Here is a 16,233-nt window from a genome sequence, read left to right on the forward strand (position 1 = left end):
TTCTGAGGCAATAGTCTGGATTTGGTCAAGACTAGGGTAGAGTTCTGGCCAAGGCTAAGCATTGGACATTTAGGGAGGGCACATTTTCTTTTAAAGCCAGACAGTTCCACAGAAACTAAAGGTGCTTCCCCAAATTGATTTTAATTACAGATTAACCAAAGTGTTTACTTTCTTTCTGATGGGGTAGTGCTACAGAACACTCTGCTTTGAGGATCCACCCAGGGAAAAAGAAGGGTAGGGAAGATCACTTGTGATCTGGTAGCAGCATTTCACCAATATCAAACTGAGAAGCAAAACATTTTAGTGGGTCTTATGAGAGAGGGAGGTGAGGTGAGAACTCATAGTGGGGCCAGAAAAAGCCACCAGAGAGAAATGATACCCACGTAAAAGAACAAAGACTCATTCCCATTTACCTGTCACAAAGAGCGAGGTCCTGGCTCCGGCCAGCCTTGACGAACATCATCTTGGCGCTGAAAAGAAGCTGCTTCATGATGTCTGTGAGTAGCCCTGCATCCACCTCTGGGTTGGTGAGGCCCTGGGACAGCTTGCAGCAGTGCTCAATTAGCTGGTGGCCACACGCAGTGCCGTCCCGGTGCAGATTCAAGATGGCAATGCACAAAGAGGCACTGGGGGACTGGCCAGGGTGGGAGAAGAGAGAAACACATAGTGAGCTTCGGGACCAAAGCATTCTTCAAAGGTAGCTGGATGGCAGGAATTATTCTTCCTATTTCGCCAGGCTTGAACTACACTGGAGGAAGGAGCCAACTTCCACAGCAAAGTAGGAGTGAAACTCAACAAATTGCAGGTGTTCTAAGTGGCATTGCTAAAGCTCTGGCTGCTAGGTTTCGTTCCCATACCGGGAATACTGTGTTCATGTGTTACCTACTTCTTGGGGATGTCCACACATTCCCTCCATTTTCTCACTAGTGCAGATCTTCCTTACTACTGGCAAGGACTATGGAAGTCGCCTTGCTGGAGAAGTCTCTGTTTCAAGCATAGACCCATTGTTACTGAATTAATATTCCAAAAGCACACTCCAAAACCTTGCACGGTCCCTGGTGCCTACCAGGTACATATTCCCTACTGCAGAACTCAAGGCCTTATCCATAAATAGCTCTTTTCAATCCTGCCTTTTACTACCTCTCTATTACCGCCCTATGTTCTTTCCAATTAAACCATTTCCAGTCCCCTAACCATGCCCTGCAATTTTTGACATTGTGCCTTTGCTCAGATGTTCTAGTTTTGCACTCTTTGCCCTTCCCCTATCCTCACTCTCCTTAAAACACCCAAATTTCTGCTCGTCACACTCCTACTACTCTTCTAAGGATCATCTTAAATGCTACTTCTTCCATGAAGCCTTTACTGATCTCTCATGTTTCCAAGATGCTCTCCATTTTCTGCCTCAGTTGGTTTACTTGTCTTAGCTCCCGTATTATTATGCTGTAAGTGACGGCCAGGTCGTGTTCACCTATCTCTGGCATTTCTTGCCATAATTATATGTTAGAAAAAAACTCAAATGACCATCACATTTATTGCCATTACCTGCTCATAGTAGAATTCACTCCGCATCAGCTCATTTTCCTCCTCATTCAGATCCAAAATCCATTCCACCTCAGCTGCTTTGGGGACTCTCACCACAGCTGAGTATGGAGGGCTTTCACTCTTGGAGCTGGGTGGTGCTGAGAAGAGAAGTGCCATCTGTGTGTCAGTAACTGACCAGCAGTGCAGGGTAGCCCCAGCCAGAAAACTGGCATGAGCTACATGCAGATCCCTGCCTATCTGAGGGCCTCTGTCTCTCCTTGGTCCCCTTTATCTTCTTTAGAAGATCTTACTAGGTATCTCAAACTTTCTTCCCCAGGGAAGATCCCGGATGAGAGTTACAGTGTTTGTCATACAACCCTGACAAACCCTGAGTTTCTTCTTCACACAAGAAACTCTGAAATGTGTATCCTTCTCAAATGGAGGGCTGAGTCATTGGCTACCCTAAAAACTAACTTCTGTGGAAGGATATAAACCAAACTATTAATAGTGATTGCGTTGGGGGAAGGAGGTAGCATTCAGAGGTAGGATGGTGGTGAAGGGGAAATCCAGGAGAAAAAAAAAGAAATAACCTATTCAAAGTTAGGGATCAAATTCTTTGGGTGCTGGCCTTCTGAGTGCTGGAAGCTAATGGCTAAATATGGTAGGTTAATATGATGGTAAATTTTAAGGGAAACAGCTTGATAGAAATGCCAATAATTTTCTTTATTCCTTGGCCAACAAGTTGTATTGAGTTGCCATTAAGGGTATCAGTTGCAGTTGAAACGCTGAAGAAAGAAGAAAGAGCCAACTTGAACATATAAACAAGGAGTCACAGGAATATGATTCAACCTTACCTTCTGGTTGTTCTGGATTCTCCTCTGGCACACTGGAAACAGAAAAATGAAATGCCTGAATTCCTTCTCCTCTTCGGTTTTGAACTTGGTATAGAGCATTGACATTTACACCATTATCCAAGTAAAATATATCAGGGAACCAACCAAACTCCTTTCTGTCCCTCACCTGTCACAGCCATTCACTCACCATTTTCTGTCCCTTCCATCTCTTACATACCTCTTTAAATGTCCCCATATCTCCCTCCATCCCTGCCTCAGAAAGGGCCCTCAGCATTTATTGCCAGAACCTTTCCAATGGCTTCCCAGTTGGTGTCCTTGACTCTGTCAACCTACTCTCTATTTTGCAGCTACAGCAAGCTTTCAAAAATGCAAATCTGGTCATGTTATGCTTGTGCTTAAAATTCTTCCACAGCTCTTCAGGGTAAAAGTATTCCACATTTGCAGTTTCAGTCCTTATGACCTAGCCTGGTTATCTCTTGAGACCAACTCCTGCCACCCATGACTTGTGCTCAACCCATAAAAGTCCTCTCCACTCTGCCACTGGCTCTGGTCAATTTCAGTTAGCATCACCAAGCACTAAGTCCTGATGCCACAATTCAGAGGTCAAGTCTATCACCTGTACGAGGAGCCACTGCTCGAGCCTCTTTATACTTCCTCCAACAATCCACATATTCTCCTGTTGCTACCTTTGCGGTTATCACTCCCACTTCTGGGCATGCCGTTTTGGCTTCTTTACCTACTAATTTCTCATACTCAGAGGCTCAGATCAGGTGCTATACCTTTAAGAAATCTTCTCACCATCAGGCTAAGCTGTGTGTCTCTACCACTACACTCATCCAATGACCTTGTGGTCTGTTTGTTAAGGTCTCCCCACTAACATGGGGCCCCCTTGAGGACACAGTGATTATTGCTGAGTAATTGTTGAGTAAGAGAATCCCCATCAATTTACTGCTCATTTCTAATCTCAGCAATATGGTATATGGATATTTATCTTGTCCTCTACTCCGAGGGAGGCAAGCGGTATGTCAGGATCACAGAACTGGCAATATAAGCATGGTATGTCTTCCTTCCTAGGAGACCAGTAATCATCATGGTAAATGATGACAAAAAGTGTTCATCTTAAAACAAATGCAATAATTCTGTTGAGCAGAATATAAAATCAATTTAAGTCCGTAAGCAAAACATGAGTAACTTGCTTTTGAGGAGTTTCTTTGGCTCATATTCCCAGATGGCCTAGGAGTCTTAGTTTCACCCTCCTTTGCTGCTAGAAGAAGTGAAAAAAACTGAGCAACAGCAAGCCAGCAAACAGTCTCAATCTGTCTTGTCAGAGGTATAAGCAGTTTCTGTCATTAGGTAAACTGTGTGTAGGGAGGTGTGGGGGCTGTCCTAGTTGTGGGTAACAAGCCAGGTTGATTAGCTGGATTAGAAATGATGGAAGTGATGCCCAAACATTCAACAGGTGTGAATATGTGGCTTTGAGTCCAGCTGAAACCAACGGAAGCAAGAGTGGTTGAAAAACTGGTGAGGCTACTGGCCTCAGACAGGAACCATGTGTCCTGATATCAGGAAGAACATCATGTAAGAGTCTTGAGTTCTGCTTCCTCTCACCCCTACTTCCTCTCTTAGAAGTTTCTCTGACCAAAGTCAAACATTTCACTGTAGAGTTAATGACATTTCAGCATGAATGCTAAATTAAAACTTGCTGTTACGTAACTGTTCCAGATTTCAGATGCTCTCCACAATGAGACTTTAAGGAGTGTAAGGACAGGGGGGTGGGGGGTGGGGGTTGTGGTGCAGAGGCCGATGGACGTAGTGGCCCCACTGCAGGACACTCACTCTTTGTTGTAGTAACTATAGCACTGGTCACACACGCGAGTAGGGCTCTCTCTGCAGCCTTCCACCTGCATTTTCTTAGTGGAGCAGGCACTGCACACTAGTCGGCCACAGCGGCGACAATGATGACGCCTGTTGAACTGAGGAGTATCATTGGGAAGAGAAGAGGCAAGAGGAGAAGGTGAGATTGCAGATACGGTGAGTACATCTGTCAACCCATTTACTTTTGGTATTAGCCACCTGTGACACACCTAGAATACCAGGTGCTCAGGCTTCTACTGAGAAAGAACACTTAGTCCTTGCCTTTAAGAAGCTGACATTTAAACGTTATCTCTCAGATGGTGGGCAAAGGTGACCAAGTAATAGAACAGTTAGTTTTGCAATAGTTCCTGACAAGTTCTACCTGTCTGTGGAGGCAATGTGTGAAGACACAGCAAAACGTAGTGGGGAAGAAGGGACTTTCTCAATCAACACATATCACATTTCTTCACGACACTGATGATGAGGAGAAAGTATCTTTTTTTTTTTTCAAAATGCTTTTACTAGTACTGTCTTATTCCACTGTAAGAGGCTGATAGATATACTTCTTTCACAGATGAGGGGAAAAGAGTCACAGACAGATCACATTATCATCGTTCTCATCAGCCCTGAGCTAATAAGCCAGTCAGTACTGTGGTAAGTGTGGTACCATTTGTTATCATACCCAGTCCTTACAGTTCCATGGGCCAACAAATATATCATCCCTAGCTTACAAGTGAGCATCTGAGACTGAAAAAGTCACACTGCTAGTAAGAGGCAGAGCTGGGATTAGAACCTATGTCCTCTGTCTCCAGAGCTAGCACATAAAAGCACTACTAGCCACCTGTCCTACTGTGAAAGGGGAGCTAGAAAGAAGATTGCTTGGTGTTTGGTGACTCCTCCTGCTATACCACTCTGCCTCTGTTTATTCTTTCATTAGAATGGAGAAAAAAGACTTTAAAATTTAAGGCTCCTTTAAGGTGTCTACCACCTGTCTGAATATAGAAAATATTTCTGGTTGGGTCAAAGATAAACCCAAAGTCTTAGATTTGGTAGTTCTTCTAAAAATACCAATATCAAGGGGTGCCTGGGTGGCTCGGTCAGTTACATGTCCGACTTTGGCTCAGGTCATAATCTCATGGTTCAGGGGTTGGAGTCCTGGGTCGGGCTCTGTGCTGACAGCTTGAGCCTGGAGCCTGCTTCAGATTCTCTGTTTCCCTCTCTCTCTACCCCTCCCCTGCTTGCACTCTGTCTCTCTCTCTCTCTCTCTCTCCCCCTCAAAAATTAAAATAATAAAAACATTAAAAAAAATTAAAAATACCAATATCCTCTTAGGGACAGGAGGTGACTATAAACTCCAGGCTCACGAACTGGTGGTTTCCTTTCAGTTCCCCTGCTGGTAAAGCTGGAGACCAACACTGCTTACCATGGTGAAGCGCTCCCTGCAGCAGACCATGCAGATGCTTGCACTCTCGTCGGGCACCCACTGATGCCTGCCAGGGGGTGTTGCTGGGGGGACAAACTCTGGGGGGGGCTGATTCTCTGGGAAGCTCCTCTCCCTTGGACTGGGGGAACGTACAGTGGAGACACCTGGGAGTCAGAACGAAAGTCAGAGTAAAAGGCGATCAATAGTCCAGCTAATAAAGGAAGGAGGAATTAGAAAATTAGAATTTCTCCATGTTTCAAACCCCTACTGAAGTTATATATCCAGCCAATGGTCATCAGTGGCTGACTGTGTCATAGAGAGATACCAGGCATTGAGTGTCTCCTGATGGCAGGCACACAAATACCTATCAAATACACTTATCAGAAAATATTAAGCCTAAATGAAATCAAGCTTCTATATCTACCTACAAGTGTACTGGAAATACAGGGGACGGAGACCCAGACTGCAGGGTGGCAATCAGCAAAATCTAAGATGTGAGAAGCTCTACAGGACAAATGACCTAGTTTCCTCCACAAATAAAAAAGAGGCAGGGAAACCAATTGAAGAAAAGAGATTTAAGAGGTATTTTAGCTAAATACCATATATGGACATTATTTAGATCTTAATTCTAGAAAAATCAATTCTAAAAAAAACATTAATGAGACAACTGGGGAAATGATAATAACAAGAAATCATTAATTTGTTTTTAGGCATGATAATGATCTTATGGTTTTGCTTTATAAATATCCTTACCTTTTAGAGACATATACTGATATATTCATAAACATAATCATATGATATCTAGGATCTGCTTCAAAATAATCCAGTAGAGGGTCAAGGGTATAATGGAACAAGAGTGGCCATCATGAGATGATAATTATTGTAGTTGGGCCATAGGTATGTGAGACTTCATTACATTATTCTACTTTAGAGTTTTGGAAAATGTCTACAATAAAAAACTAAAAAAAAAAGGTAAACCAAAGCTGCTCAGGCTGCCATATGCCGATGCATGAGGCTGTTCATAAAACTATAAGTCTGCGCCCTTCCCTCAGGTCTGCTGGTTACTGTACAGCATGGCTAATTTTTAAAGTATGGCCATGAAATGCCACAGTCTTTGCTCTATGGTATTCAAGGAAACTTCTTGTCCCTAGCAGAGCAATGTTGGCAGGTCACGGAAAAAGAGAACTGAAAAATACAGTGACTCTCGGCAGTGCCCAAAAATCTCTCCCTGGAATCCCACTCCCTTAATGGTTGGCAAAACAAACACTTGCTGAGCTTCTTCTGAGGAGGGCAGGCCATTGAGCAAGGGGCCAGAAACTGTGGGAAAGGAGGCGTGGTGAAAAGGGGTCATCAGACATGGCTGAGGCCTTCAAGGAGACTGCATCCTGTGTAGGAGACATAAACGACAAACTGCAGCATAGGACTAAATACAGTCTATCATCCCCATTAGTGAAGTCTGTATTTGTGCATTTTGCCAGTCACCAAAATTTATCTGTAACCTCAAAATCAGTATTTGCAGTGCCTTTGTAGACACGGGCAGAGTGGCAAATGATGTGAGTCACCTGACATGCCGGTTTCCATCTGAGGTTGAACAAGGTGACATTCTGCTTTCTTATTTCAGCTCTCATACAGAGGTGGCCAGAGGACGGAGATGGTAGGGGACAGTGTGGTGTAGTGCCAGAATCTCTGGCTCTTGGGCTAGTGGGACAGGGTCTGAATCCCAAACACTCATTAGGCACTCATTAGTGGGCTTGCCTCAGGTGAGTCAGTCTAACACTTCTAGACCTCTTTTTCTCTTTGGTAAAATAAAGAAAATAAAATCTACTAGGATGAATGGTTTTCAATTTAAGATTATAATCTAAGTGACACACACACACATACATACACTTTCCCTAGGAGCAATGGTCTAGTATTTGCTAATTCAGGGTTTGCAGAGATCTTCTAGAAATACTACTGTAAGTAAAAAAAATCAACTGTTAAATTTTCTGGGATATAGCTGGAATGGATGAAGGAAAACAATGAATAAGAATGTTGTAACTGAAGGGGGCACCTGGGTGGCTCAGTTGGTTGAGCGTCAGGCTCTTGATTATGGCTCAGGTCATGATCCCGTGGTTTGTGAGATCGAGCCCCACATTGGGCTGTGTGCTCATAGTGTAGGGCCAGCTTGGGATTCTCTCTCTTCCTCTCTCTCTGCCTTTCCACACCCCGCCCAATAAATAAATGAACTTAAAAAAAAAAAAAAAAAAAAAAGAATGTTGTAACTGGAAATGAAAAAAGAAGCAAAAGAATTGGAAATAAGGCAATTTTGAACTAACCAATGGGTAACTCTCAGAACCTGTTCTTACCAGGAGCAGCAGCAGAAGAGAACTCTGCTGATGGAGATCTAGACAAGGTCTCAAGGTCTGAAGCCTGCCCGACTTCCTGGAGATGAATCACAGAATCTGTAGAGAGGGAAAATGCTGACAAGATATATTCTACCATAAGCATCTTTCCTCACCATGCTAGGCATTTAATTTAAAGCCTTGTTGTTTGCTGAATGTTATCACATGATTCTACTAGGTACAAAAAGTATGCCAGAGGTACTTTCATGCTTCTTAAACTCCTCAAAAAGCAAAGGAGATAAGAAAGCAGCTGCTAGGATTTTATTTTATATATATATATATATATATATATATATATATATATTTTTTTTTTAATATATATATAACACATATACATATGTATTATGTATACACATATATATATATAAATGCCCAGAGGGAAATAGAAAACAATTAAATGATAGCCCTGGAGGGTAGTGAGTAAGGAAAAAAAAAAGCTGTCTGGGAACATCAGCTGACATTCCATTTTACTCATTCTAGAAGAGGCTCAGCTCGCATAGTAGTGGTATCTGAGGTGACCCTGGGAATAAAGCATACCACCAATACAGAATGACGGTACTTTAGAGTCCACTGCACTGAGGCCAGACAGAGACCACTCCCAGCATGTTTTGTTTCCCAAACCTTTATTGTCTGCACAGTTCTGATCTACCATCCCTTAATTTTGGTTAGCCTGCTACTTCCTCCAGGGCCAAGAGCTCTCCTATATAACAAAGAGCTCTCTCTCCTGACATGTATTCCTTTCACTCTTGATCAACTCAACAGAAGAAGAGAAATTAAAACTAAGGATGTAGTATGGTGTGTCTTCCTCCAGGTGGAGCCCCCATTAGTATGTTGGCAGTTACCTGATCGTTTCTCTCTCAGAGAGTACGGGAAATCCAAGGCTTTTCCTGCATATCTGGAAAGCAGTAAGTCAACCTCATCCATGGTAAAGCCAATCTCCTGCCCAGTTAGCAGCTGCTGCAGAGTCTGCACAGCCACAGTGGCCCAGTCCACTTTCATGTTCATGAGTAGCTGTTCCAGCATGAGGAGGGGGTTTGAAGACAAATGGGAGTAGTTGGCCCGGTGTGGCTCAGGTAAGGTCAGTAGAACCTATTTGTAGGATAGATTCACACAATAAAGAAAACAGTACACTAGCATTTCAGAAGAAAGTCAAGGTTCTTATTGCGGGCAGGGGGTGGGGGGGGCGGACAGAGGATCAGGGACCAAAGGTACATGGCCAACTATTAGACTTGGCTAGCAGTCTTTTAGGAAGCAAGGCTGAACTCCTCTATTTAAATCTTTCAGGTGGCAATCAAGAAGTACTTTACGTACCTTTACCTAGATGAGGGGTTGGCTAACTTTCTCTGTAAGGGGTCAGATAGTATGTATTTTAGGCTTTATGGGCCATAAAGTCTCTGTGGCAACTACTCAACTCTGCCAATATAGCGTGACAACAGCCATAATCCATACATAAAGGAATGTATGGACTGTGTTCCATCAAAACCTGATTTACAAAAGTAGGCTGAGAACTGGATTTGGCCCACAGGTGGCACCTCTAGGCATAGTTGAGCTCTGCCTGATCCTTAAAGCCAACATTCTGTCTATTCAAGGCATTAGTAGAATGAGCAATATAATAGTAGAATGAGGCATTAGTAGAATGAGCAACAGGAGGCTGCCTAAGTTAAGCACCTCTAGGGTCCTATAGGTAAATTATGTCTCTAAACTCCTAGACGTTGTTATCACTAGATATGAAATATGTTCACTGGGCCTGCTCATTGCCAGTTTTCAAGGATTCATTCACCCATTTAGGTACAGCGCATTAAAAAAAAAAGAGTGCATTTTCCTTAGGAACATTTTATGTAGTTGAACTCTTAGCAAGTGAGCAGTGGTCATATTCATGGCACTTGTACTTGTGGGGTGAGGTCCATACTCACGTCATGGTAGATATGACTGCCAATTGGAATCATCAGAACAGTGTCAGATGGGTCCATTTCTCCCCAGACCCTCCTTCACTAGATTACTTTTTCTAGTTTATAATTTCTTCTGTTAGTGTCTCTAAGGTTACACATCAAACATAAAGGCCTCATTACCTAGACAGCTAACTCTTTTTTCTTTAGCCCAGACTAGGTTATCAAGCAGTGGTTTGAAATCCTCACATGAGAATCCCTTTGGAAGATAGCTAAGCCCTGTCCCAAGAGATTCAGTTTTAATTGATCTGGGGTAAAGGTCAATGATTTTTTTTTTTCCTCTAAGTCCAAGTGATTCTACCATATAGTCAGCATTGGGAAGCACTGATACAGCAGACACCAGGGAAACCATGAAAAGTCAGGAGGACCACCCAGAATTCACTTTGGAGGCAAGGCAAGATGAGAATGACTACTCCTAAGGGACTCAACTAGGATATGGTGGGCTGTTAGGGTAAAGGTTTTATACAGCAGAGACCAAGAATGGCAGGTGCCTGGGAGAAGAGCCATTGAAAGCATAAGTTCTGAAGTGGGAACTAGGCCGGCAGTCTCTCCCCCAGGGATGGCTTCCCACCACCCCATTTTCTTCCTGACCTTGGATCCTATGTATAGCGCCTGGATTTCACGGTGTCGGACAGCAGACAGTTCTCCGTAGAAGTGGGTGGTGAGGTAGTTGGCCAGGAAGTGAGAAGCGGCTAAGCTAGGGTGCTGGTCAAGGGATTGCTCTGTGACCTCAAGGCACATGGTGGGGTCAGGAATTCTTCGTAGGAGCTGTTGTAGGAGAAGCGTAGAGGAGAAAGGTGAGGACCATAAAGAACTCAGTCCAGCCCTGTTTTGAGAATGAACATTTAGGTTTATTCATTTTGGATTAATCCCTTCTCTGTACTCTTTTTTTCTGCCATCTCTGTAGCTTCACAAATGATGGCTTTGACCAGAGTTTAGCAGAATCCTGGACTCAGCTGACCATTTGGTATAAAAGGCAAGGCTACGCACCTTCTGCTGAAGATGACTACAATCATCTTGAGGACACAAAGGACTCCTTAAGGACATGAAGGGGCAGAAATGAGACTGCAAATGCTTTGCATGGGATTCAGCATGAACAAAGTCATCTGAATTGACTAAACTTTTTGTCTTATCCCAAAAGAAAAATGGCAAATGATGGAGGCTTACTTGCAGAGCCTTTTCATGATCTCCTTTTTCTAGAAGGTGGAGAAGATGCTTTTGATGTAGGCTGATTAAATGCTCTCTTGGAATGGGGTAGAGGCAGCCCCACTCTTCACACAGTCCATACTCCTGGAAGGAAACACACACGGCTTGAATCTCTTTAAATCACCGGCCTTGTCACACATCCGGCTTTTGCCAGATTTTTCTCAGCAGTCTTGAGTCTGCTGGAGTCCCCAGGAAAGTCTGGTAAGTGTTGATGGGAAGTTCATTATTGTATTAAAGTGGGTTCATAAACTCAAAGGACTACAGTGGCAAGGGAGTCATGAAAACGATCGAAGTAGGCTGATGATTAATATCACTTTCTTCTGTGATCTAGTATAAAAAAGAAAAAGATGACATCCAGTGACTGACATTTGGTGTCAACCCTGGGGAGATAGTAAGGAAATGGGGAATACTGAGAAGACTGTCCAAAGGAGACAGTGCCGAGTAATGTATGGAATTGCTGAATTACTACATTGTATGCTGAAACTAATATAACACTATATATTAATTATATTTGAATTAAAATACATAAACAAAAGAACAAAACAAAACACAAAGGAGACAGTGTCTACTCAGCTCTGACTGTTACCATATATGCAAGGCTCAGTGTTGCCAGACTTCAAAAATTAAAAAAAATTTTCTTCAATCAAAAAATTTCCATATTTCAAGGGGCGCCTGGGTGGCTCAGTTGAGCGTCTGACTTCGGCTCAGATTATGATCTTGCAGTTCATGGGTTCGAGCCCCATGTCGGGCTCTGTGCTGACAGCTCAGAGCTACAGCCTGCTTCGGATTCTGTGTCTCCCTCTCTCTGCCCCTTCTCCACTCGTGCTCTCTGTCTCTCAAAAATAAATAAACATTAAAAAATTAAAAAAAAATTTTTCCATATTTCAAAATGTCGGGAAGAGATCACAATATGAAAAATTAAAATTTGGCAGACCAATACTGCATAGGCCAAACAAACATGCTGGGCATTGGATTCCATCTGTGTCCCCATTTGCTAGCCCCCACTCCCAATTTGTGAACGTTGCATTAAAGTTTCAGAGAACGTCTGAGTATTTTAATGTGGTGCCATCTGGAACGTCCTCCCCACAACTCTGCCACCTCGTCTGGAGTGCTTCTTGGTTTCTCAGGCCCCATTAGGTGCCCTGCCTGTGCTCCGTCCACAATCTGTCACTTGATATATCGCAGTCATCTAGGGATGTGCCTCACATCACCACCCTTCCCCAAATGTGAGCTGCACAAGGTCAAGGGCTAAGCTTAATTGTCTTGTCTCACCACCACGAAGTAGAGTGGCAAATTACAGATGAGTAATAAAAGTTTCCTCAATGAATGAATGAACATCTGAATGAGTACATTCACATTTTGAACTATGGTATATTTAGCTCCTTAAAAAATGAAATTCTATTTAGCACTCAAATGTTCAATAAACATTTGAAAAGATATTCAAGGTCATTAGTAACCATGGAAACGTAAATTCCGACAGTAAAGAGATCTCATCTTATCGGCACAAAGGGAAAAGCTGGACAATACTGAATGCTGTAAGAATGTGGAGCAATAGGAACTGCAAGTGGACAACTGGTCTGAAAAGCAATTTCTAACATCTCGGTAAAGGTGAGGATGCTCATGCCTGACGATTCAGCCATTTCACCACTAGCGCTACATTCTGTACTTAGGGTGTACAGTGTGGGGTGACAGTATAAAAGCATCAATTGTATTATTCTCTACACTTTTCTGTATGTTGGTAAATTTCACACACAAAAAGAGAAAAGAATGTGATGTAGTTACCAAGAAAATGTGGACATTGCAATCGCTATCAAAATAACACCAGGATTCTTCACAGAGCTAGAACAAACAATCTTAAAATTTGCATGGAACCAGAAAAAAACTGCGAATAGCCAAAGCAGTCTTGAAAAAGAAAACCAAAGCAGGAGGCATCACAATCCCGGACTTCAAGCTTATTAAAAAGCTGTAATCATCGAGACAGTATAGTACTGGCACAAAAACAGACACTCAGATCAATGGAATAGAGAACCCAGAAATGGACCCACAAACGTATGGCCAACTAATCTTTGACAAAGCAGGAAAGAATAACCAATGGAATAAAGACGGTCTCTTCAGCAAGTGGTGATGGGAAAACTGGACAGCAACATGCACAAAAATGAACCTGGACCACTTTCTTACACCATACAAAAAAATAAATTCAAAATGGATGAAAGACCTAAATGTAAGACAGGAAGCCATCAAAATCCTCAAGGAGAAAGCAGGCAAAAACCTCTTTGATCTTGCCCGCAGCAACTTCTTACTCAACACGTCTCCAGAGGCAAGGGAAACAAAAACAAAAATACTACTGGGACCTTATCAGAATAAGAAGCTTCTGCACAGCGAAGGAAACAATCAGCAAAACTAAAAGGCAACCGATGGAATGGGAGAAGATATTTGCAAACGATATATCAGATAAAGGGTTAGTATCCAGAATCTATAAAGAACTTATCAAACTCGACACCCAAAAAACAAATAATCCAGTGAAGAAATGGGCAAAAGACATGGATAGACACTTCTCCAAAGAAGACATCCAGATAGCCAGCCAACACGTGAAAAAATGCTCAACATCGCTCATCATCAGGGAAATACAAATCAAAACCACAATAAGATAACCACCTCACACCTGTCAGAATGGCTAACATTAACAACTCAGGCAACAACAGATGTTGGGGAGGATGCAGAGAAAGAGGATCTCTTTTGCACTGCTGGTAGGATTGCAAATTGGTGCAGCCACTCTGGAAAACAGTATGGAGATTCCTCAAAAAATTAAACATAGAACTACCCTACAACCCAGCAAGTGCACTACTAGGTATTTATCCAAGGGATACAGGTGTGCTGTTTCGAAGGGACACATGCACCCCCATGTTTATAGCAGCACTATCAACAACAGCCAAAGTACGGAAAGAGCCCAAATGTCCATCGATGGATGAATGGATAAAGAAGATGGGGTACAATGGAGTATTACTCGACAATCAAAAGAGAATGAAATCTTGCCATTTGCGACTGACTACGTGGATGGAACTAGAGGGTTTTATGCTAAGCGAAATTAGTCAGAGAAAGACAAATAACATATGATTTAACTCATATGAGGACTTTAAGACAGGGAACAGATGAACACAAGGGAAAGGAAGCAAAAATAATATAAAAACAGAGAGGGGGACAAAACATAAGAGACTCTCAAGTATGGAGAACAGACAGAGGGTTACTGGAGGGGTTGTGGGAGGGGGATGGGCTAAATGGGTAAATCATTATTGCATTATATGTTAACTAACTTGGATGTAGATTACCAAGATAAAAAATAAAAAAATATATAATTACGTAATAAATCTAAAAAAAAAAATGGGGAAAAAAAAAAAAAGAAAATGTGGACATTGATACATGGAAAGGGGTCTATACAACCAGGTAAGGAGTTTCAACTCTGAGAAGAGGAGAAAGGGAAATACCACTCAGGAAAATAGTACCTTTGCTTCTAGAATCATGTTCATGACAGTTGATGGGTCCTCAATGCAACAGTTCCTCAGGGTCTGCCAGTCACACCATACCACGGTAGCTTGCAAACCTAGAATCTAAGGGGAAGTAGAAAGAACTCTCAAACCACATTGCAGCTTCCCCTTCCACAAACAAGTCACTGGAGTTTCCAGGGATGGGCCACCCCTAAGTTTGTGTCCCAAAGTCAGGCTGTCAAAACTTTCCAGGAGAGAGGAGAAATTAAAGCAAATGAATGAGGCAAAGACTGTTTGGAAAAGTGAGTGAATGTATCTGGGAAGCATACTCAGGGAGCAAAGGCTGGGCAGGGAGGTCAGGATTGGAGCCTTTCACTTAACAGGGCAATCAGAGGCTTCTGTGTTTCACAACTTGTGCAGCCTTCTGGGGTCATTTGTCCCATGCTCCTCCATCTCAAAACTCTACCCAAGATATTCTCCCAGCTTGAATGTTCCGTGGGATCGTCTTTCATGGAGCATTTAAGCTCTGCATGAGAAGTGCTGAGGAAGAGTGGAAAGAAAATCTCTTTCACCTGCCATTTTCACTTTCTCTGATGGGGCTCTGGACTCTGGTTGCAAGTACACATGGAAAAATCAGCACAGATTTTATACTTGCTATGTAGCCATATCACCTAAATCTGTCTCCTTGGGCCTCTTGATCTTGAATATAACACTCATCTGCAAATAATCGTTCATTTGGAAACTATCACTTTCATGCAGCCTTTCAAAATGGCTGTTGAAATTTAGCTGAAATTTAAAACAACCTTTAAAAAAGATATACTTGAGATTAAGCTCTATAAAAACGCTTGAAGAACAACAAAGAAGACATAACAGACATAAAACATGCACAAAACTCAAATACACATGTGAAAGAGGCTTTGTGGACTGTTATTATTATCCTTGTTTGATGCATTCATATTTAAAATTATAAAAGGAAATAGATATACGGTCTCCTCATTGTTTACCTAAAAACAGAAGCCAGATACAGAACAAAGCCAGGCCCAGATCGTCTGTGTCTTAAAATCCACCATCACATGAAAATAGGCTGGAGCTGGTAATATAGTGGGAAGCCTATTTCCTTCCTCTCGATGTGGGGACCCATACCTTCTGATACACCCGCAGCTCTGCTAGCTTTCTCTGTAGCTCACACTTTAGTCCATCTTGGACAGTTGTGTCTGAGATGCAGTATGCCAGGATCTCCAGGCACCACTCCAGGGGCCACCTGTCCATAAACTGTAGGGTTAGCCGGCTTCTCAGAGATGCGTCCTTCACAGGAAACAGGAACTGCCAACCGTCTTTGTCTATAAGGTGAAAAGATACCCAAAGATATTAAGTCTGGCACTGGAAGAGCTCAAGAATCCAGTTTACTTCTTAAGAAAAGGGCTTTGCTCAATTTCATAAAACAGGAGCTTGGAGGATCCTTGAGACCCATCTGACCTTAATTAATGTTTATACTTGGAACCATTACGTAACAAGCAGAAATGCCATATACCCTTATGTTTCTCTTTATGCTAACTTAATCACAGT

At 42.5% G+C, this 16,233-nt stretch overlaps 1 protein-coding gene across 2 annotated transcripts in view; it reads right to left on the minus strand.

The window, feature by feature from the left end:
• The window catches only part of ZFYVE26 (zinc finger FYVE-type containing 26), a 68,831-nt gene that overhangs the window by 18,513 nt on the left and 34,085 nt on the right, over positions 1–16,233 (minus strand). Inside the window, exons 22-32 of one of the 2 annotated variants that reach the window (XM_058739437.1) lie at positions 15,811–16,007; positions 14,686–14,790; positions 11,147–11,269; positions 10,571–10,747; positions 8,876–9,122; positions 7,998–8,093; positions 5,653–5,816; positions 4,212–4,348; positions 2,376–2,407; positions 1,543–1,679; positions 414–634 (exon numbers count right to left, since the gene is read on the minus strand). In XM_058739437.1, coding sequence (XP_058595420.1) covers positions 414–634; positions 1,543–1,679; positions 2,376–2,407; positions 4,212–4,348; positions 5,653–5,816; positions 7,998–8,093; positions 8,876–9,122; positions 10,571–10,747; positions 11,147–11,269; positions 14,686–14,790; positions 15,811–16,007 — 1,636 coding nt within the window. Of the gene's footprint in view, positions 1–413; positions 635–1,542; positions 1,680–2,375; positions 2,408–4,211; positions 4,349–5,652; positions 5,817–7,997; positions 8,112–8,875; positions 9,123–10,570; positions 10,748–11,146; positions 11,270–14,685; positions 14,791–15,810; positions 16,008–16,233 lie in introns of both variants that reach the window. The other variant, XM_058739436.1, reaches the window with a different exon arrangement.

This window comes from Neofelis nebulosa, chromosome 7 (genome assembly GCF_028018385.1).
Source record: "Neofelis nebulosa isolate mNeoNeb1 chromosome 7, mNeoNeb1.pri, whole genome shotgun sequence".
Lineage (NCBI taxonomy): Eukaryota > Metazoa > Chordata > Mammalia > Carnivora > Felidae > Neofelis > Neofelis nebulosa.